This window comes from Lycium barbarum, chromosome 3, assembly GCF_019175385.1.
Source record: "Lycium barbarum isolate Lr01 chromosome 3, ASM1917538v2, whole genome shotgun sequence".
NCBI lineage: Eukaryota > Viridiplantae > Streptophyta > Magnoliopsida > Solanales > Solanaceae > Lycium > Lycium barbarum.
Window position 1 is genome coordinate 97054825 of NC_083339.1, and position 21836 is coordinate 97076660.

General features: G+C 37.3%; 1 protein-coding gene and 1 long non-coding RNA gene across 2 annotated transcripts; one reads left to right on the top strand and one right to left on the bottom strand.

Moving 5' to 3' along the window:
- Nucleotides 1-7708: 7708 nt before the first annotated feature.
- Nucleotides 7709-16423, top strand: LOC132631649 (ferredoxin--NADP reductase, root-type isozyme, chloroplastic). Its single transcript, XM_060347307.1, has 5 exons — nt 7709-7848; nt 7998-8054; nt 14325-14651; nt 14791-15010; nt 15770-16423. The coding sequence occupies exons 1-5, from the start codon at nt 7825-7827 to the stop codon at nt 16267-16269; spliced, it is 1128 nt and encodes a 375-aa protein (XP_060203290.1). The 5' UTR covers nt 7709-7824; the 3' UTR covers nt 16270-16423.
- A 1764-nt stretch (nt 16424-18187) lies between these two features.
- On the bottom strand, nt 18188-19406 carry LOC132631650 (uncharacterized). Its single transcript, XR_009578951.1, has 2 exons — nt 19145-19406; nt 18188-18995 (listed from the first exon to the last, which is right to left on the bottom strand). It is a non-coding gene; the product is annotated as an uncharacterized LOC132631650 (long non-coding RNA).
- Nucleotides 19407-21836: the final 2430 nt, after the last annotated feature.

Sequence of the window (21836 nt, forward strand, 5' to 3'; positions counted from 1 at the left end):
GATATTACACCGCGCCTATATGATCGGGCAGCACCGCTAAGGCGGGCGGCTTATAGATGATTACATCGTGTCTATATGGCACGGGCAGCACCACTAGTGGGCGACATGAGATGGTACCCCGGACGCGGGAGGCCTGGACGCAGGCTAATAATTATCACACCGTACCTATATGGACCGACAACTTATACATTTATGCATACATGATATGATGATGATTATGAAGTAAGCCATCATGCATTATTTCTTTTATAATGGACAGTCAGTTACAATTGCTCCTTATTTGATGCTTCCTTTATCTCATTGACGTATTATTATTACTTATGCCTCTCATACTCAGTACAATGTTTGTACTAACGTCTATTTTCTTTGGACGCTGTGTTCATGCCCATAGGTAGACATGGAGGTGATCCAGACTCGTAGAAGTTATCAGCCGATTTACAGGAGCACTCCATTATTCCGGAGGTGCTATTTGGTTTATCCTTTTGTGTGTGTATATATATATATATATATATATATATATATATATATATATATATATATATATATATATATGTATGTGTGTGTGTGTATTTTGGGCACGACGGGGTCCTATCCCGTCCCTATGTCTAGCATTTTAGTAGAGGCTCGTAGATACGTATGTGTGGGTAGTATGGTCTCACGGGTTCTCCTCGTATGTATATATATTATTTTGATAGCCGAGAGGCTTATGTATATAAAAGTAATTATGTTTCCAAATGAAAAATGGTTTTCCTATGATCTGAGTATTATATTAATAAATGTACACTTAACGAGTATAATAAGTAATAGAATGAGTGGTGCTCGGTGGTTAGCCCCGGGTACCCGTCGTGGCCCCTAGTCGAGTTGTGACAATAAGCTTGGGACCTTTAAACATGAATCGTCATCGTCATCATAATCATCATAGAAAACATCTCATCTTTGGTATCATAAGAAACTTCTTATGAATCATGAACGCCTAACTTTCGGAAGTAAGAAAGGGATGGAAACATATGTGGAATCATAACATAGGAATCATGCCTTTGAAAGAAAGGGATGAGCCTTGACCTACCTTTATGTGCTCCTAATGACTAAGAGTTCTCCTTCCAAGCTCGCGATTCTACATTCAAGAGAATCCGTACAAAATTAGCTCATGGAGAACATACTTAAATCTAGACTAAAGCGACTAAAAGGCTAACGAAAATTGGGCAGCATTTCCTTTGTTCCTACAACATTCTCCATTAATCAACAACTCCCAAATATCATTAACAACACCCAAGACATCATAATCAATAAACTTCTTCAAGTTAAACATAATTCAATTCTTACAATGCCCTTCTAATGTCACCCATAACCATAACCATGACATAATACCATGTTCATTCTCATATAATACTCCTTTAACATCATTTGTATTATTCACCACAAGATTGTACCCATAACATGTCAAGAAATATAATTCAAGTCAAGTTAATGTTCAAGAATACCACTATTTTTCATATTTGAACTTCATACTCTACTTTCTTCCATAATCCAAGTCTTTCAACTACTCAATATTCTTAGTAACATGAATTAAATGTGAAACTCACCTTAGATCACATAGGAATGGTGTTTAGATGAACACACTCCACTTGGAGAAAAGCTCAACTTCAATTCCAAAGGAATTTCTAGCTTCCATTAACCCTAATGAGCACCCATACACTTAATTTCCCTTGATTGTTGCTGATTAATCCTTGCTTTCTCTTAGATATGGAGAATATTCTAGAGTCTTCAAGACCTATAGAGAAGGTGAAATCTGAAAATTATGAACAAGGGCCGTCTATTTACAGCTGGGACTGGAATATTCCAGAGAGGCGGTTCGACGAGCGGGTCGACGGTCCGTCGACTTGCGCCTGCAGATCACCGACTGCAGAAACATATTGACGGTGCACAGTGACGGTTCGTCGACATGTCGACGGCCCGTTGACAGTGACTGATGTCTGCAGAATTTCGTGAATCCGTTCCGATTACGTCGATTTGATTCGTTTAGCTTCTAACCCCGTAAATTGCCGGGAATACTTGCTGGTACGTTTGTACACGGGGTAAGGCGCTTTCTACCTTAACTTTCTCCAACGAGCTCTCTTCTCTCGCCTCAAATGTCTTTGGAATCTTAATTAGAATCACTAAGTATCCATTTTTACTTGTAGGGGCATCATATACACCTTAACTTGCATTAGTCTATTCACCGCACAACAACTCGAAATTCTGAGGTGTAACACCAAGTACGGGTTGGATGTACGGGCTGGATATACGGGCCATACTTCAAGGTACATCCCGTACTTCATTTTCTGCACTCAAGCCATTCTATAAATTTCCAACGATGTACGACCCGTACTTCTTCATTTTGCACCAACTTTAGTGAAAAATCCTCTTTCTTGCCTACTAGTCTCCTGTTTCCTGAAACATCATAAAAACATATCAAAACAACACAAACTTGCTTAAAAACAAGTAAAACTTATAGTAAAAAAGCATCAAATGTGTCGTAATTTCGCGGCACATCAACGACTACCTCCACGGCCGGTCTGAGTGCCAGATCTACCCGAATGAGAACTCCCTCTACCACTCTGGGAACCATCTCTCTATGGCTGATTAGCTGGCTTCGGAGTAGAAACCTGAGAACTAGGGAGTGAACCACCCTATCGAGCTTTGGGGCAATCTCTGGCTTAGTGCCCAACCTGACCACACTCAAAACATCCACCACAGGCTGCTGGCTGAGGAGAAGAATCGAAATAACCACCACGACCACCTGGACGAGAATACAACGATTGTGAGCTCTGCCCCGGACTATATCCACCCCTACGACCCGAAGTACCACCCTGAGAAGGTTGGATGGCTGTCTGGGCTGGTCGACTAAACTAAGGACGATGGCCTCTACTATGGTGATCATGACGTCCAGAAAAGGAACCTCTAAAACTGCCCGTAGAATGGGGCATCTTCCCAGACCTATCCCCAAACTCCTGGCGCCTAAGGGTCTTTATACCCCGTGCAGCATCAACAACACCCTGAATGTCCTATAGCCTCCCGAAGATAAGTACGGAGCTCTTCGTAGCCATCTGTGAGACTCTAATATACAGTGTCCTTGTATTGGTGAGATCGATTAACCTAGCGCTCTGATACCAATTTGTCACGACCCAATTTACCAAGTCGTGATGGCACTAGTCCCACCGTATTATTAAGCCAACACCAACCGTTAACAACCCCAAATAAGCGGAAACATTAAATGCCGAAATAAGCATACAAGTCCTTTTCAAGTCTTAACAATCTTAAATAGAAATACTTAAGTAGTTATTACAATCCTTCCCCAAAATCCGATGTCACCATAATACAAGGACCACTAAGAGTATAAATACTCTGAATACATAAGGAAATTGTCTGATATGAAGAAGATAGAAAATAAAGGATAAGGAGAATCCGTAGCCATCCCGAATCTAAGGAGCTCACCCTGGCCTCTCAAGCACCGCAATGGGGAACCTGGTAGTCGCAGCCTCCACTCGTGCTAGGGATCGAGTCTGCACACAAAAAAAGGTGCAGCAAGTGTAGCGTGAGTACAATAAACAACGAGTACTCAGCATGCATCGTTGACCGATCCTTTCGGGAACGGAGACGAGGGTTGGTCTTCGACATTATAGCCACGCTTGTCCGTGATTAGTCCAAATACAAGACAATCATAATAACATCTAAACCCATATAACAAATAAATTTTAAAGATAAGGCAAAACAATACCAATAATCACAACAACAATATAAAAAATGGATGAATGATATGCAAATGCAATGCAGGGCCTTTGTTTCCACTTCCCAATATACACACATTCGAATATTAACAAATCGTGACCCATGGGGGGCTCATGAGGACCATATATCACTGCTCCGATAATTTTCTCGGATCACGACCTCAATCACATCATAACATATCTCTTAGCCAACCGGGCTCAAGTACCAATAAAACGTGCCAAAACATCATCATTCGTCCGGAATAAGATCCCATCAAACTCACAATCATATCCTTAAATTGTATGCATGGATACATGAAAAGCATAAATATGGCATGCATCAAGTCAAGAACAAGTATAAAAGCATGAAATCCATTCTTATGTTCATAACACCATAAAGGCTTCACCATTTTACTTCATTTTCATTTCAACGAGGATATATGTATGAGTGATATGCACACAAACAGATAAGACAGGAAATTAATAATAATAAGAGACATAAGTACTGGCATCGGACCCCAATCACAGATCCAAATAACCGTACTATTCTATCAGCTAGTGCCCAAAGCATGGCATTTAGACCAACTATACAATTGAAATGTTGAAATACCTATAACATGATGACCGGTATCTGATACTAGTGCTCGTTACCTCACAAGTATCGGAACCCCTTTAATTCACCCCAATTCCCTCTTATTAGGTTCATTTTAGTCAACACACATATTTAAGAAAGAGTTCAAGGTCTCAACGTGCCTGGAATGCCGACTCTCAAATCACGACGCCCTCTTGCCGCTCTGAATAGTCTCCAAACGAACAAAGTCTAGTCAAATAAAGATTATTCGTTAAAACACGAATCCAACAACACCCCTGTAGCTACATAATCCAAAACCCCCAAGTTTAGCCCTAAATTTAGGATTCCGAACCCAAAAGGGCCAAACAGTAAATTGAACACAAAATCATGGTGCTCATACTTAATATGACCCATAAACTGAAAATCATCCAATAATAATCACTAATTCATGCTCAATTTCTAAAAACCCCAATTCTTAGGTAGGTTCTAAAACCCTTCCATTTCCTCTCTAATCCAAACATTCTAAGCATGGGTTATGAACCTAGATCATGGAAATAATCAAAATACCAAATTAGAAGACTTACCCAATGGTTCTTCCTTGAAGTTCCTTCAATTCTCCTACAAAAACGCTCTCAAACTTAGGGGTTTTCGAATGGAAGTATAAAGGAAGAAGATACTAAAAACCACATTCTGTTCAGCGATTCGCGCACCTGTGCACTTAGGTTCACACCAGCGAACTTGCACCGGCGGAAACATCCTCGCCACTGCGAACTCCACACAAATATCACCACTCCGTAGCGGCGGAGCCAAGCTCGCGGCTGCACACATGTACCTCCGGGAAGGTCTTCTCAGGGGCGGACCAAGACCAAAACATTGGACCCTCGCTCTTGCGGTCCTTCTCTCGCTGGAGCGCATCCACAAGGGCAGATCCCCCCTTGTACCTGCGCGTATACCAAAACCAGGAAAAATCTGGTTTTTGACTTTCAACACCCGAAATCTCGAGACTCTCCCGGAATCTCCCCGAGACAAACCAAATATGCAGACACATATAAAACTCGCTACGAACTCACTCGCGCACTCGGAATTTCCAAAAGAGGTCTCGTTGACCAAGTCAACCCCGAACGGGCAAAACCAACTTTGCAACCAAATGACCAAAACGCCCCCAAGACCCTCGGGAGCTGAACCAAACACTCAAAAATCCTATATTCGACGTCCCGAAGCTAATGGAGCTAACGAAAATCCCAAAAGACGCAATTACCCCCGAAGATGCCTAAAGTCAACCTAACACTTAAAGATTACTTAACTTAGCAAATTTCCAAAATAAACAAAGGGGCGGGTTCACAAGGGCAAAAGCAAGAAAGCAACCAAAACGGCCTAATGGGTCGTTACAGCCAATAAAAAGGTGTAAGAGGTTGGCTATAACATGAGTTAGGAGAGATAAAGATAGGCTGAAAGAACTGGGGAGGTGATTAGATAGGACATGACACAGTTTCAGTTTACTGAGGATATGACCCTAGATAGAAAGGTGTGGAGGTCGAGGATTGAGCTAGAAGGTTAGTTGGTAGTCTAGTGGTCTTCTTATTAATAATAATAGTTAGTAACCACGTAGTTTCTTTTCTTCAATGTGTACTACTATCTGTTGCCTCATTTGCTTTATCTTGCTATGTTGTTGTCATTTTATTCTTGATACCATGCTTCACATCCTTGTCTTTTCTTTCGAGCTGAGAGTCTATTGGAAACATTCTCTCTACCCACAAAGATAGGGATAAGGTTTGCGTACATGTTGTTGTTGTTGTTTTTGTTTTAATAAGAGTAGAATATGCATAAAATTATAAATTATCTCTTGGTTTTCAAATTGAACAAGTAAAAGTGGACATCTATTTTTAGTATAGGGAACAAATAAAAAATGGATGAAGAAAGTATTTGATAATTTCTAATAAGAAAAATAGTGCTTAAACGATTAATGCAATATTTAACCCGAAGTATTAAATATTATGCGAAATAAATAAAAAGTAGCATTTGTATTTTAGACATATATGAAATGCCATTGCGACGTGTTACAAATATGAAAATAAAGATAACTAAATACAAAAAAGTTACACATGTATTGTTATACTAGATGTGCCCAACAATCTGTGTTACAACGTAAAGTATGTTCTCCGTTTCTGTTTATTTGAGTCTATTTTTTCAAGCCTATTTCGAGAAAATTATCTTTTGCAAATTTAGAAGTAATATAACTTAAATTTTTATGTTTATTCCTGATGATAATCTTTTATTGGCACAGAAATGTTGTGACATATTTAAAATATCTCACAAGCTTAAAAAATCTAATATCTATATATATGTTATGACATATTTTAGATCATAAATTTCCAGAATCCTTTCTTCTCTTATATTATTTGCATTATAGAATGTAAGAAATAATAAAACTCACATTTACATATAATATTTTAATTAGTTTTGTTTTTTACTTTTCAAATACTAACTAAAGAAGAAATCTAATAAAGAGTTAGAATGACAAGTATTACTACCTTCAGAATTATTGGTGGAATAATCTATATAACTTAGATAATTTCAGGTGGAGTTATATTTATTTTATTTGAAGAATAAAGTGTGGATTATTTTATTTTATTTTAGTCTTTTTTCTTGATTTTAAATGTAAAATGTTAGCTTTAAACTTTTGCAAAAAAAAGGCAAAGATAAAAAAAAAAAAAAAAATACGTGCTTCTTAAGCTTAATTGAAACCACTGCGTGTATAATTAACAAAGAGAGAGAAAAGATGAATAAGTGGTCAGTGAGAGACAATGAATGGAGAGAACACGTGGTCAATTGTGGGCTATGTGGCTAATGAAAGAATATGAAATGTGACATAAGTAGAAGGGTGATTTTGTTAGAACACAGAGAAATTTATAAAGAAGCTACAGTAACATTCCTGCTTGGCCAATTATATTACTCCATTTTAACTGAAATTATCAAACTACCCTTTAGGCAAGTAGGGATGTTGACGGACACCTCTATGCTTCTAGCCTCTTATACATAGTAGTGAAGTAATTCTCACTATAAATCTTCTATTATTATTAGCATGGTTAATCAAATGACTGCGAATGATTATAAGAAAACTTAATACAGAGTGATTTAATTAGATTGAAAAAAAAATATACTCCAAAAAAGTGTTAAAACAGAAGCCCTCAAAATTGAAATCAAAGAGTGAAGACTGAAGAGGCATCAATCTGTCCTTTGCCCACCTCCAAAGGGTCGCTATAATCCTCCCCTATTGCCCTGCCATTTCTTCTCCCTAGAAACCAACCCCCCATCACCCCCGCGCCCACAAATATATATATATATATATATATATATATATATATATATATATATATATATATATATATATATATATATATATATATATATAAACCCCCCACCTGCATCTTTCTCATTCAGTGTTTTTTCTCCATACCCACAAATACAAGGAGATAAATCATTTTCCAAGCTTCATTTGATTCCATCATGGCTCATTCAGCTATCTCCCAGGTCTATTTTCTTTAAAAATATTCCATTTTTATTAAGTTGGAATTCCATTTCTTGACTTCAAATACTGGATCCCTCCTGTCAGATTTTTTAATCATGGGTTTTAGAGGGATTTTAACAAGGTTGTTATTTGTATGTATATATGGGTGCAGGTGTCAGTTGCGGTTCCTCTCCAAACGGATTCCTCTTACCGAAGATCTACGTTTAAGGTTCTTCTAATTCTGTACTGATTGCTATTAATTTCCATTTCCTCTCACATCAACTTAATGGAACTGTACTTTGACAAATTGAACTAGTTCTAAATAGCACTCAAGTGTTTGTCTATCTATGTCCTCAGTAAAATAAAAAGGGAGTTGATTTGTTTTTCCCCTAAGAAAGAAAAGAAAAAATTGTTCAGTATTTTTTACCTGCAAATCCAGTCGTTGTCATAGCTTGAGTTATTTGAGTTTGACAATGTCTAAAAACTGTTTACATCAGAAATTTGATGGACAATTACATGTTGAGTGGTCCAATTGGTGGCTGTGACAGTCAATGTGCTTTTTCCTTTTCTGTTTTCTATTTTATTCCTCTCCCCTCCATTCTTGCAATGCAAAATGCAAATCGGTCTTGATTAATATTAGCTTTCCAACAATGTGCTAAATTTTGAAAGATTTAATGAAATGATATTTTGCATCAACTTGTGTGTCTTGTATATTCAGGCTTGCTCAGTCATCTCTTAACTAATGTTGTTGTGTCTTCCTGCTCGTCTACATCACAAGACAAGATATTGATGGTTCTATCTTCCTAAAGATCTAAATTAATCACAACTGATATGCTTCCTTTTGATTCCCATGCTCCTAGAACCCTAACCTTTTTCTATCTTGTAACGGGTAATCGAGAATTTCATGACTAATTCCTTCTGTATCTAAGCCTTGCTTTTGCTTTTTCCTCTTGAATCTAAGTCATTATTATGAAAGCGGCTTAATGCATAGTTTTCCCTCCTACAACTTGTAATGAAATCCCTTTGACACACCCCAAATTCATGGAAAAGGCTATACACGCTAAACCTTTCCTAAATTATGTCTAATACACACCATTTTAGCTACATGGCACTCGCATGTTCTACTCACAAAAGAAGCGAGTAAATGCAAATTCTTTTTGTTTGAAGCTTTACAAGGATGCCACGTGTCCAACTTCTTAATTTTTTCATTTATTTTGAGTCATTTCAGTTTTCTAAAATTGTTTTACACATGTAATAAATAAAAGTTAAATTTCTCCCACTTCATTCATCGGCGGAACAAGATTTTCCTGCATTAGCTTGATAGCTTCTAAGTCCTATTCTCTCATAACTGTATATTCTTTTTGGTTTTATGCCTTTTAGTTTAAACCGCTGAATTCTTGGTTGCATGTAACTATTCTCTTTTCAACTCTTTCATTTATTGAGGACTAGTAGTCTATGTTGGAAGGTTAAGTCTTCTCATGGTATGACCTTCCCATCCTTATCTGTTGCCCAATCACTTCTTCTGCTAAGAATGGAATCTGCCTAGCTTTGGTTACATCCCTTCCTAAATAGTATCGCGTGATTCCCTTTTTCAGAAGTAGGTGCTTAGCTAAAATGAAATTGTATGTTATGGAGAACTCTAAAATAGTCTTTGCCCCTTCATTTCTGATACCATAACCATATCCAATGTGATTGGTCGAAATCTTCACTACATCTGCCCAAATATCTATTCATATTTTCCGATACAGATCTATTGGTCATTTTGGGACCGGTTGATCATTTGGGACCTTGTTGATCAAAGTAACAATATCTTTCAAAATATTGGTTTCAAATTTGCTTATTTGATCCTATTTGTGAAGTATAGGCAGTTAGGCACTAATGGTGTTGATCGTCTCCTTTCCTGCATTGGTCTTAATGAGATAATTCTGTCATCAATCCTCTCTACTCCACCAATTTTAACCTTCAGTCCTAATTCTACTATGTCTTGACCGTTCTTGTTTTCATCTATTCTGCATTACCACAATATATAACTCATGTTGCCAGTATCTCTAGTTCTTTTTTCTTTTGAGTCTTGTCCGCTTAGTCTCTTGTAGACTTGCAATATCAATCACTTCTCTCTTTAAGTTATCTATTAATTCTATTGATCTATTAGTCAATGATCGGATGTTCAAAATATCTACTTGAATTTGACTGTCAAGGCAAACTTCCTACTCCTGCATGCCAAATGATTGTGAGAACCCTTTCCTTCCTAGCACTACATCCGAGAAGTATTATACACCCGTATATTGTGTGAGAACGCCTCGCTTAACTCACTCTCATTCATGTAGTGATATGATGAACTTCCTTGCTCATTTAAGACTATAGCTTGTTGGTGATTTAGCATGTGCTCAGGTAGACATGTACAACAATTTCAATATTTAGATAATTCATCATGTTAGAATATTTCGATACTGGTGGTCAATTTACCATAATCCTTGTCTTTTATCTAGGTTTAGTACTAATAGCACGATTAAATATTGGATTCCTTTTCCTTTTCCCCTTAAATCTGTTTCCATCAAATTTTGTCGTGTTATGTTTCTGCATGGAGTAAAAGAGGAGTTGGTGATTATGTAGGTTCTCCAATCTTCCATTGTCCTTCCAATACATTCAGTTCCATGTGATATCATTGGTTTACTATTTCCTACCACTTTGAGATGATGTTAGTGGGAAATTCAGAAGGTGGTTGTGTTTCCCAATTTTCGGATAATGTTTACAATCTTAACAACCACGTCTACTCTTCCACATGACCTTCTTGAATGTCTCTCAAGGGTGTGAAAAGATGATTCAAAACTGCTTTTTATTTTTTATGAAAAAAAAAGACAGCTCTTGATCCCAAAATTTATCTCAATGGTGTCAAAAATCAAAGTGCTTTTGCCAATGTAAATGCTTGAACTATCTAGTGAGAAACTAGACCTATTAGATAGGGGAGTGAAGGACTAATCCAAATACTTCGCCAGAAAAGACAGAGTATACCTTGTTTAAATTCTGTGAAGCTTGGAAGAGAAATGGAGCTGGAAAAGGTGTCCAAGACAAGGGCTTCTTTTTCCGAGGAAGAAGTATGCCACAACAGTTGTGGTGGGAAAATCTAAGTTCGCCTATGGTTATGCAAGGGCTGCAGCAGTGAAGTAATATGATCTGACGAGCAACACATGGTGCGTGAAAAATCTGCTCTTTGTATCTATTGAGGGGTGAAATTGGTGTTAAAACTCCGTTCGTGTTGCTAATGGTGTTAACAAGAATCGGGAATGGGTTTGTAGATTTAGTAGGGTTGTGGTATTTTGGGTTTTGCTTCTTGGGAGTTGAGAGGTGGATAGAAGAGGAGATGAAAAGGTCGTCGAAGAGAGAGTGACAGTCGCAGGAATATTTTTCCCTTGGGTTCTTTGCAGTAATTTTTAAGTATTTTTTGAGTTAATGACATGTGTCACGACAACATTGGTGCTTGACATACACTTGTGGGGAAAAAAAGAGCAAACACTGAAAAGGTGTGTAAAAGCTATGGTTGGAAAATGATTGGTGTGTAAAGCTTTTCCTGTGAAGTAGGGGTGTGTCAAAGGAATTTCGTACAAATTGGGGTGGGGGAGGGGGAGATGTGTATTTAAGTCTATGAAGAATATTATGATTGTTGAGAATATAATTAAGTAAATAAAAGTGTGCTCTCTTAAGCTTTTAGATGAGATGGTCACACATTTAAACATAACATGGTACCAAAACAGGTAGAGGTCCCAGGATCAAATCTCACCACCACCCATTATCAAAAAGAATTTCCACGTGCTTGGTCCATGAAAAAAATCAGGGTTGCACATGAGGGGGAGGGGGGTTGAGAATATAATTAAGTAAATTAAAGTGTGCTCTCTTTGTCCTACCTTGGTAGGAGTAAGGTCTGCGTACACTCTACCCTCCCCAGACCCCATGTTGTGGGATTTCACTAGGTTGTTGTTGTGTTGTAAAAGTGTGCTCCCTTTAAAATCTTAAGCTTTTAGATGAGATGGTTACACACTTCAATAATGATCCAAGTTTCGGATATCCGTTGGTGATTTCCAAGGGAGTAGCTTGATTCCTACATATTCACTCTATTCTTTTGTGGTAGACAGCAAGGATGATGAGGAGAAGCGAACAAATAGGGAATTGTATAATATGGCAAGGAAGGAAGCAAAGTTAGCGGTTACGGCGGCAAAGACATCAACTTTTGAACGCCTGTATGCAGAACTAGAGGACAAAGACGGGGATAAGAAGTTGTACCGACTAGCCAAGGCGAGGGAGAGGAGGGCGCGTGACTTGGATCAGGTGAAGCGCATCAAGGACGAGAATGGCAGGATACTGGTGGAGGACGCTCTCATTAGACGGAGATGGCAGTCATGCTTTCAGAAATTCTTGAACGACGAAGGGGACAAAGATATTGTGTTGGGAGATTTGGAGTACTCCGAAAGGTGTCGTGATTTTGGATATTGTAGGAGTATAAAGGTTGAGGAAGTTAAGGGTGTTGTTTGTAGGATGAGTAGGGGAAGAGCGATTGGGCCTGATGAGATTCCTGGGGAATCTTGGAAGACTGCAGGCAGGGCAGGTTTGGAGACAAACTCTGGAGTCTAAAGGGTTCAAGTTGAGTAGGACCAAGACAGAGTATCTGGAGTGCAAGTTCAGTGATATAGTGCATGAGGCTGACATGGAAGTGAAGCTTGGCACCCAGGTCATACAAAAGAAAGATAGTTTCAAGTATCTTGAGTCTATTATACAAGGAAATGGGGAGATTGATGATGACGTCACACACCGGATTAGTGCAGGGTGGATGAAATAAAGGCTTGCCTCCGGAGTGTTGTGTGACAAGAAGGTGCCACCAAAACTTAAAGGCAAGTTCTACAAAGTGGTGGTTAGACCAACTATGTTGTATGGGGCGGAGTGTTGGCCAGTCAAGAAATCTCATGTTCAGAAGATGAAAGTGGCGGAAATGAGAATGCTGCAATGGATGTGTGGGCACACTAAGAGCGATAGGATTAGGAATGAAGTCATTCGAGACAAGGTTGGAGTAGCCTCAGTGGAAGACAAGATGCAGGAAGCGAGGCCGAGGTGGTTTGGGCATGTGATGCAGAGAGATGCAAATGCCCCAGTGCGAGAAGCTGGCTAGCGACGGTTTCAGAAGAGGTAGAGGTAGGCGGAAGAAGTATTAGAGAGAGGTGATTAAACAGGACATGGCGAATTTCCTGCTTACCGAGGACATGACCTTAGATAGGAGGGTATGGAGGACTCATATTAAGGTAGAAGGCTAGTAGGTCGCGTTTATCCTTTCTCACGAGTAGTTATATTGCTCTATAGTTTCTTGTCTTTTGATTTCTGCGAGTATCTGTTGGTTTATAATGGCTTATTTACTTTCATTGTTTTCATTTTCATAATTGTTTTGATTTGTTTGCCCGAATCTGACCTTTCCTATGCTTTTTCTTGAGCCGAGGGTTTTCCGGAAACAGCCTCCCTACCTAAGGTAGGGGCAAGGTCTGTGTACACTCTACCCTCTCCAGACCCCACGTTGTGGGATTCACTGGGTATGTTGTTGTTGTTGTTGTTTCTTTTGTGGATATCAGCTTCTGTCTATCCTTATTCCTTAAAAAAGGCAGATCATGTATTCCATAACTTTTGGCTAGCTTGTATCTAAGCTGTTAAATCAAGAAAATTTGAGAAAAAGTGGAGAGAGGAGTTTGTTTTCTCTCTATATCCAGGATGCTTTTCCTTTGATCTCCGTGTTAAAGCCTACTTGTTTTCATATTCTAATTTGTACCATGATCCAGTCCAAGAAATAGGCAAATATCCTAAAAAAAAATTCTTTATAAGTAGCTCATAATTTTCTCTCTTTATAAGTAGCTCGTACATTTTCGTCTGCTTTGTGGTCTTGAGTCATTTAGATGTCTCCAATTAAGCACATTTGTTTTTCAAGTATGGGTCTTTTTGTTGCCAATATGTGTATTGTATATGTATCAACATGATTGTATCCTATATTGACTGCCATCCATTTTTTAGATTCTCCTTGCTTAATTAAAATGCATATCTCTTTGTGCCAAGAACACATTTTCCTTTTTCATCGGTAAAACAACTATTTGATGAAGAATGCAACATGCGCCAAGGTGAGCCATAGAAGTACATGGGCAGCAAGTACTACAAGAAAAGGAACAAACATAGAGAGATGAAGTAAATCATAAAGTGAATAAAGAACAAAAATCATGCAAGTTGAAGGACGTCAGGAACTCTGATAACTTACTAAATGAGGAAAGAAAAATAAAGTAGGAATATGTGATAGGCTGATAGCTACGTGCATCGGTTGATTTCCACACACTTAGTTGAATCTGTGTTTCCTGATCTATGCAACATGTTTTGTCTGTTTCATTGACTGTTTGATAGTGATTTGACAATACTAAAGAGTACTATTTGGTAGTTAATGTGTTCTGATCCCCAATCGATATGCATTTAATTGTTACAGGCTACAAGCTTAACATTCAGTGATAAATCATGCATCTCTATGCCATCTATCGATCTAAAAGCGACACGATCCAGAAGCCAATATATTGTTTGCATGTCAGTCCAACAAGCTAGCAAAGCCAAGGTTTCAGTTTCACCTTTATCACTTGAAGATGCAAAAGAACCACCCTTGAATATCTACAAGCCCAAGGAACCATACACAGCGACAATTGTCTCTGTTGAAAGGATTGTAGGCCCAAAAGCTCCTGGGGAGACTTGTCATATTGTCATTGATCATGATGGCAAACTTCCTTACTGGGAAGGACAAAGTTATGGTGTCGTTCCTCCTGTAAGTTCTGGCTCCATTTTTCCTATTATTTTTATTGCATTGAAAAGCTTTCTTGTTCTGATAACAAGCCTTGCTACATGCTTAGTATAATTTCTACATCCATCAGTCTTTCAGAGCCTCACATCTTAACTCATTTCAGGGTGAAAACCCTAAGAAACCAGGGAGTCCCCACAATGTTCGTCTATATTCAATTGCATCCACCAGATATGGGGACTCTTTTGATGGGAAGACGGCTAGCTTGTGTGTTAGACGAGCTGTTTACTACGATCCTGAGACAGGAAAAGAAGACCCATCCAAAAATGGTGTTTGCAGCAACTTCCTGTGCAACGCGAAGCCTGGTGACAAAGTGAAGATCACAGGTGAAATCCAAGTAGTCCTTTTACAGATGTTATTCAAAGAAGACTTTACATGCCAACGCTACTTGTCTTCCCTGCATTGCATTCTCAATTTGTCACATCTGATCACATCATTTGCATTTTGGCCCAATGAGTAGGGTTTTCCAACATTTCAAAAGAGGGACAACGAAATGATCTTTGAGGCATCATACTGTTGAAAATGATCTTGTCAACAAGAAATTATATTGTTCAGTTGACCGTTTAGGTTGGACACATATCAGATTGAAGATATTTGCCTTTTCCTTGTGTAATTCAAATTGCCGGCTGATATGCATACTTTTTCTCCTAAGAGTATGCATCAGTGCTTTGTCAGGCACTATCACTTGAACCTTTTACCTTGACTATCTGATCATACGAGATATCCTTAAATACCTATTTTGTACAACTAGTGATTTCCTTGCTATTATTAACAAGTGAATTTGCCTTCCATTAGTCTGTTGGATGGCCCTTCTAGATTTGGATTTGGCGTAACTACCCCTTTCAGTTACAAACTTCCCCATAAAGAACTTTGCTCAATGATCTTCCTACACGGTCATCTTTTGCTCTGACCACGCGCTTCCAATTTCTAAATAAGATACCCTGCTGAGAATTAAGAGTCCTAGTGATGCTTTGCACCTAAATAATCTTTTTCATGTGGCTCTTAGATTCTTATACTTTGTCGGTTGCATAGTTATGTTTGAAACACTGAGGTTCAGTTTTCTCCTTCTTTGGATGTTTCCGCAGGTCCTTCTGGTAAGATAATGCTTTTACCTGAAGATAATCCAATTGCCACACACATCATGATTGGAACTGGAACTGGTGTGGCTCCCTTCAGAGGCTACCTTCGTCGTATGTTTATGGAGTCAGTTCCAACTGTCAAGTTTAATGGGCTTGCTTGGCTTTTCCTTGGGGTTGCAAACACTGACAGCCTTCTATACGACGATGAGTTCACCAAGTATCTCAATGACTACCCAGGCAATTTCAGATATGACCGTGCTCTTAGCCGAGAACAAAAGAACAATAAAGGGGGGAAGATGTATGTTCAGGATAAAATTGAGGAATACAGTGATGAGATCTTCAAGCTGCTGGATGAAGGGGCCCACATCTATTTCTGTGGGTTGAAGGGTATGATGCCCGGAATCCAGGATACCCTTAAGAGGGTTGCTGAGGAGAGAGGTGAGAGCTGGGAGCAGAAGCTTTCACAACTCAAAAAGAACAAGCAATGGCATGTTGAAGTCTACTAATTAGGAAATATTTAATTGTTGCATTTGTTTGTGATTGTTGATTGTTGTCAACTGAACTTAGCAAGCAAGTTTAGATGACACATTGTATTGCTAGTAGACATATTGTTCATGCTGCAAGGGAGAAATGAAATAAAAACTGTTGGTACTTGAGTCAGATGATACCTCGCACTGTTTGTATTTCTTTTGCGATGTCTCCGATTGGCATTTTGAGCTGCTGCTCTGTCACACTTGAAATTGGTGCTAGTGCTTGTTTTTGTATTTATTTTTGGAAATGCTGGTGTTAGTCTATTGTAGCTGGATTGGAAACCAGGAGAGCTGCACAAAACGTTACTGGCTTATGTTATCCTCAATTTGTGGATGTGCGTTTGGCAAAAGTTGTTTACATCAAAGTGTGAGGTTTTGAGTTTCCTGCTACAAAGGATTTCAACCCGAGTCTGTTTCGTGTTATTAGTACACATAGGGTGTGTTTGATAGGGAGGAAATTGTTTTCCAATTTTAAAAAATCAGTTCTTTAAAAATAAGGAAAATGACTTTGGTAGGAGTAGGGAAAAAAAGTTCCGTTAGTGGCATTTTACTCCATTCAACCTCCATTTCCCATAGCCTCCCACACCCCTACCTTTACCCCCAGCCACATAGTATTTATATAGGTTATATATAAATATTTTTAGGATAATATTTCATTTTTACAATACTAGAAAATAGTAAGAAATATTATTATTTTTTTGTGAATAATATTTTCCTTCCTACCACACCTATGGTATAAGTGTAATATGTTCGAATTTGGGGGGTTGGGTTCGGAATAATTCCATTCCATTAATGGGTCAATTTCGCATAACTCAACCAAATTCATGTACAGTCAAACGTCTCTATAATTGTCATTCGTTATAACAACATTTCACTATAACGGCCTAATTTTCTCCGGAATCGATTTTTCATATTATATTTTACTTCTCTATAACAGCATTTTGCCTATAACAGCAATGACATCCATTATAGCGGTACACTCTTTGTAAAATTACCTCTCTATAACAGTCATACTCAAATAGCGTGTAATAATATTTTGTAAGAAATATATTATGTGACAACAAAAGTTTTGATGAAGAGTCTCAACCTACTGCTACTTGGAGATAGAAGAGTCAGTTATTAAGCACTAAGACAGCCTTCAAGGAAAAGCTATTGAATCACCTTTTGCTGAAAGTTTGGTCAAAATTCTTCGTCAGTTCAAGCATTATATTATCACTAAGAGACTAGAATTTACGAAACAGCCTAAATTGCAGAGTTCTTTTGTCAAACTTGAAATATTTAAATTCTCAATTAATTTAAAATGCATATGTTCCATGAATTTTAATTCTTTATCTATGTGATACAACTAGCTATGAATTTAGTAGTAATTTATTAGTCATTTCAATTTTTAATTTATGAGTTATGAAAATCAATTGAGATTCTAAAATTTACAAGTATATTGTTTTCGTTTATAACATAAAAAGTACAAAAAGTTAATTGTTTGCGTACTTTTGTTTATAACAGTTAAAGGAGATTGAAATATCGAATGTCAGTATACATGCATAACAGCACCTCACTATAGCAGCAATGAAATTTCCGGACAAGTTTGACTGTGTAAGTTTTGGTTAATTTGTTTTCCTAGTTAGCTTATAATGGAAACGGGAAAATAGGAACTTCTTTTCCTTGATTTGTTTGTTTCATCAACTCTCTCTCGACGTAGTAAATATTTTTTTATCTAAATTTTTTATTTGATAATTAACTAAATTATTAAAAAGGTAACAAAAATAATAATAATAATAATAAGAAAATGGTTTTGAATTGGGCAGGGGCAGGATAGGCACGATCAAAATGCTAAGGTGAGACAAACAAAAATAAGACGGGGGTGCAAACTAAAGCTGGAGTGCAAATTTATATATAAAAGAATATGTTATTTAGTGCTACGTCTAGATTTTCATAATATTTGAGCTCAGCTGAAAATAAGATAAAATTTATACTAATCATTACAATTAAAAAATGTCACACATATTAAGTTGAAGGAACGATTCCAGCATGTTCTTTTGTACCCAAGCTTACGATCTAGAAGATCGGGGGACGTATTTCACATGATAGGTGTGAGTTGAGTTCAATTCTTATTGTCCTTCTTCTCCTTCTCACACACTTGAGAAATACGATCTTTTGCATAGAGCCTTACAATCTAGTAATATTGGCAAAAATATTTCATATACTAGGTGTGAGTTCAATTTTTATTGTCCTTCTTCTCCTTTCACTATCCTAAAAAGTACTCCTTCCGTCCCAATTTATGTGGCATCATTTGATTAGACTCGAAGAAATGAAATTTTTGAAATTTGTGATCTAAAACAAGCTTTAGATAAATATGTGGTTAAATTATCTCAATAACAACATACCCACTACAATCCTACTCCCTTGTCTGATTTTTCCAACTGGATACCGAAACTGAAAGCTATACCTATTAAGCAGCTGAACTTGAATCAAATTGTGCCTATTTTAACATTTGTTGCTCACATAGACAGCAGGTGTACCACACTAATTCAAAAGCGTGTGAGAAGCAATTGTTTTCTAAAAAAAAAAGTGTTTTTTTCCCCTCTTTCTCTCCATGCCACCATCCACCTCCCTCCTTCTCTGTCGTGTCATCCATTGCCGCCAGTCTACCAACATACACCGACCAATTTCTCTTCTCTTTCCCACCATGCTGTCGTCACCATCTACCATGTTAGTAAAACCGTGGTCAAAATCAGTAAATCAGAAACTTGAATTAATCTTAATGTATAAAATTGAAAATATTCAAATTCATAAAATTTACTGTGTGTTCTTAAGGAATTTAATCCATTCACTGTATGAGGTTATGGATTACTTGCAGGATAAATTGGATATACATGTTAATGGCATAACGGTATCTCAAACACCACTAACTTCATCGAACGCAAATTCAATAACAAATCACACGATTCTACTATACTTTTTGTCTTGAAAACTAATGTAGAGGAAAATTTAGAAGGAGAAAGAATTCAAATTTCTATGTATAAATGTGAGGCTAGGCCTCTAAATTTATAAGCAATGAAATGATGTAATGGAGAGGTGCAGTTCAAAAGATGTGTTTTGATTTTAGTGCACTTTCAAACCGTACATTTTTTTATTTCCCATCCACACCATAAAATCCAACAATCCACACAACAAAATACACACACATTACGTTCTCCATAAGGACGCTAACAACGTTCACCAAATCTTCTTCTTCGGTCTTCCCCGTCCTAATCAAATGTCTTAATCATATTTTTGTTAATTAAGATTAATATCTTGAATTTGAGCTAATGACTCTGCAACCCGAATTGAGTAAAATTTTATTCTGTTTTCTCTTCAAACCCACTCATGACGGCGAGTAATTCGACGATGACCTATACAGCAGCAGTGACGACTGACGTCCATGATGACAACGACGATGATTTCTTCATCTGAAATTTTTTAAAAATTGTGATTTGTGGGGATGATTCTTTAGCCTTGTCATTTTTCATTTTGTTTTGTTCGTTTCGTCCATGTAGTCTTAAATCTAGAAAGTTATGATTTTGAAGCTGTTGTTATTTTCTTATGAATACTAGAATTAGTTTACTGTTAATAGACAAATTAAAGGATGGTTCTTATCAGCTCCATTTTCTTGGTGGAGGTCTTCTTGACTACTGCGCTGGCATTAGAATGGAGTAAACAGCCAAAATAAAGAGAAAAAACATGGAAGAAAAAGAATTCTGATAGAAAAAAAAATCTTGTATATGGTGAAGATAAAAATCAGTAAAAGATGTGGGGATTGCTCCCTGGGAAGAAGATGAAATGACGTTATTTGGGCTCAAAAAGCCAAGTAGTAAGAAACAAAAAAAGTTAGATTATTTTAGTACCTCTCCGTCCATTTTTACTTGTCCTGTGTGCTAAAAAGGAGAAATGACTCATATATATGGTCACACATCTAGTTTGCAGCCGATATAACCCACTGTATCAATAGTGTATAGATAATGTATATATTCTGTATATCTATATATGCTTTGTACAATCATGAATAAACACACGAAACCAACTCAAATTGCAGTGTTTAGATAATATATCTGTCTTGTATAGTTATATATAAGTTGCTCAATTTTTTTAATTTTTTTTTGTAATTTTTCATCTGCTTGATGCCTTTTAAATGAAACTACTTCATCAAAAAAGAGCATTTAGATAAAGATGACACACAATTAAATTTCGGGAAAACAATACTCCTGGAGCAAAAAACCAAGTTACTGTATGTGCTATCGTTTCATCCCAGTCGCGCGTTCCCTGATTTTTTCACTATATGTGGAATATTTCATCATCGATTATGAGTTTCTGGCGAATTTTAGATATTCTGAATCGGAACGGTGCGGAGGAGGAACAGGGGCGGACCTATGCCCAATGTAATAGTGCTTCAGCGCCCGTTAAACTCGACGCAGTCTAGATATAATTATATAAAAAATATATGAAAATTGGGTAGAAAAACTCGAAAAGCACCTTAGAAATAAAAAACACAGCTGGGTGCTTTACTTTCCAGGTGGAACTTTAAAGATTTGGATAATTAGGAAACTTGAGTTCGAATCTTTGCTCAGGATTTTATTTTATTAAATTTAATGAGGTATCCACGATTCTTAAATCCTAGGTTCACCAGTGAGGAGGAAGGTAATCTTGTTTGATGTGGTGGATGACACGTCGGCATCAGTGAACGGAAGCTTAAATGGTGGAGACAGCATGACGCCTTCTATCAAAAAGTGAAACAGAAAGCCTTACTCACAGAGATTCTATGAGATTTTGGAGAAGAGGAAGACTCTTCCGATACTGCATCAAGAAGAGTTCTTTTAATCATATTCAAAGCCTTCGAAATTCAAATTTTGGGTCCTTAATCATACATTGATAGTTTCCTACAGATCCCCAAAAATTACTGGGAACCCAAGAAAAAATAAAAGTTTATATCAAACTAAAAACTCAAATTGACCCACAAGACACATAGCAGAAAAAAGATCAAGAATTTGGTAAAATAATATCTTGCAACACAAACTCCACAGAAATATGAAAAGAAGTATATAAAAATTAAAACTTTAATACCAAACTAAAAACCCAAATTGATCCGGATATTCATCGGCAAGGAACACTCTGCTGATCATTGGCGACGTCGTCTCCGTCACTGGCTGCCGTCACCAGGTAATTCAAAAATCTGGACCCAAATCAGTTGAATGCAAACTAGATTGCCGAAGGCTTAGCTGGGTGAGAAGGTGATTGTTGAGCTAATTTTGGCAAATTAGATGGCCAAATGGACACTTAGCTTAATTTTCTCTTCCAAAAATAGTTATCTATTTTTACTTGTCCAGTTTAGAAAATCAAATCATAATCTACCATTTTGTTCCTATCATACCTTAGTATTGATGAGTTAAATTTTCCAATTCCTTTTTCCAACACTTTGAAATTATGAAAGATTTTCCAACACTTTGTATAAAGATAAAAAGATATGAAAAGTTTTGCTCTAGAACTATTTTTTATGGGGAATACGTGAA

Coding starts and splice junctions, on each gene's coding strand:
- LOC132631649 (XM_060347307.1), top strand. CDS start 7,825: ATGGCTCATTCAGCTATCTCCCAG. Junction 7,849..7,997: donor CTCATTCAGCTATCTCCCAG/GTCTATTTTCTT, acceptor ATATGGGTGCAG/GTGTCAGTTGCGGTTCCTCT. Junction 15,011..15,769: donor TGACAAAGTGAAGATCACAG/GTGAAATCCAAG, acceptor ATGTTTCCGCAG/GTCCTTCTGGTAAGATAATG.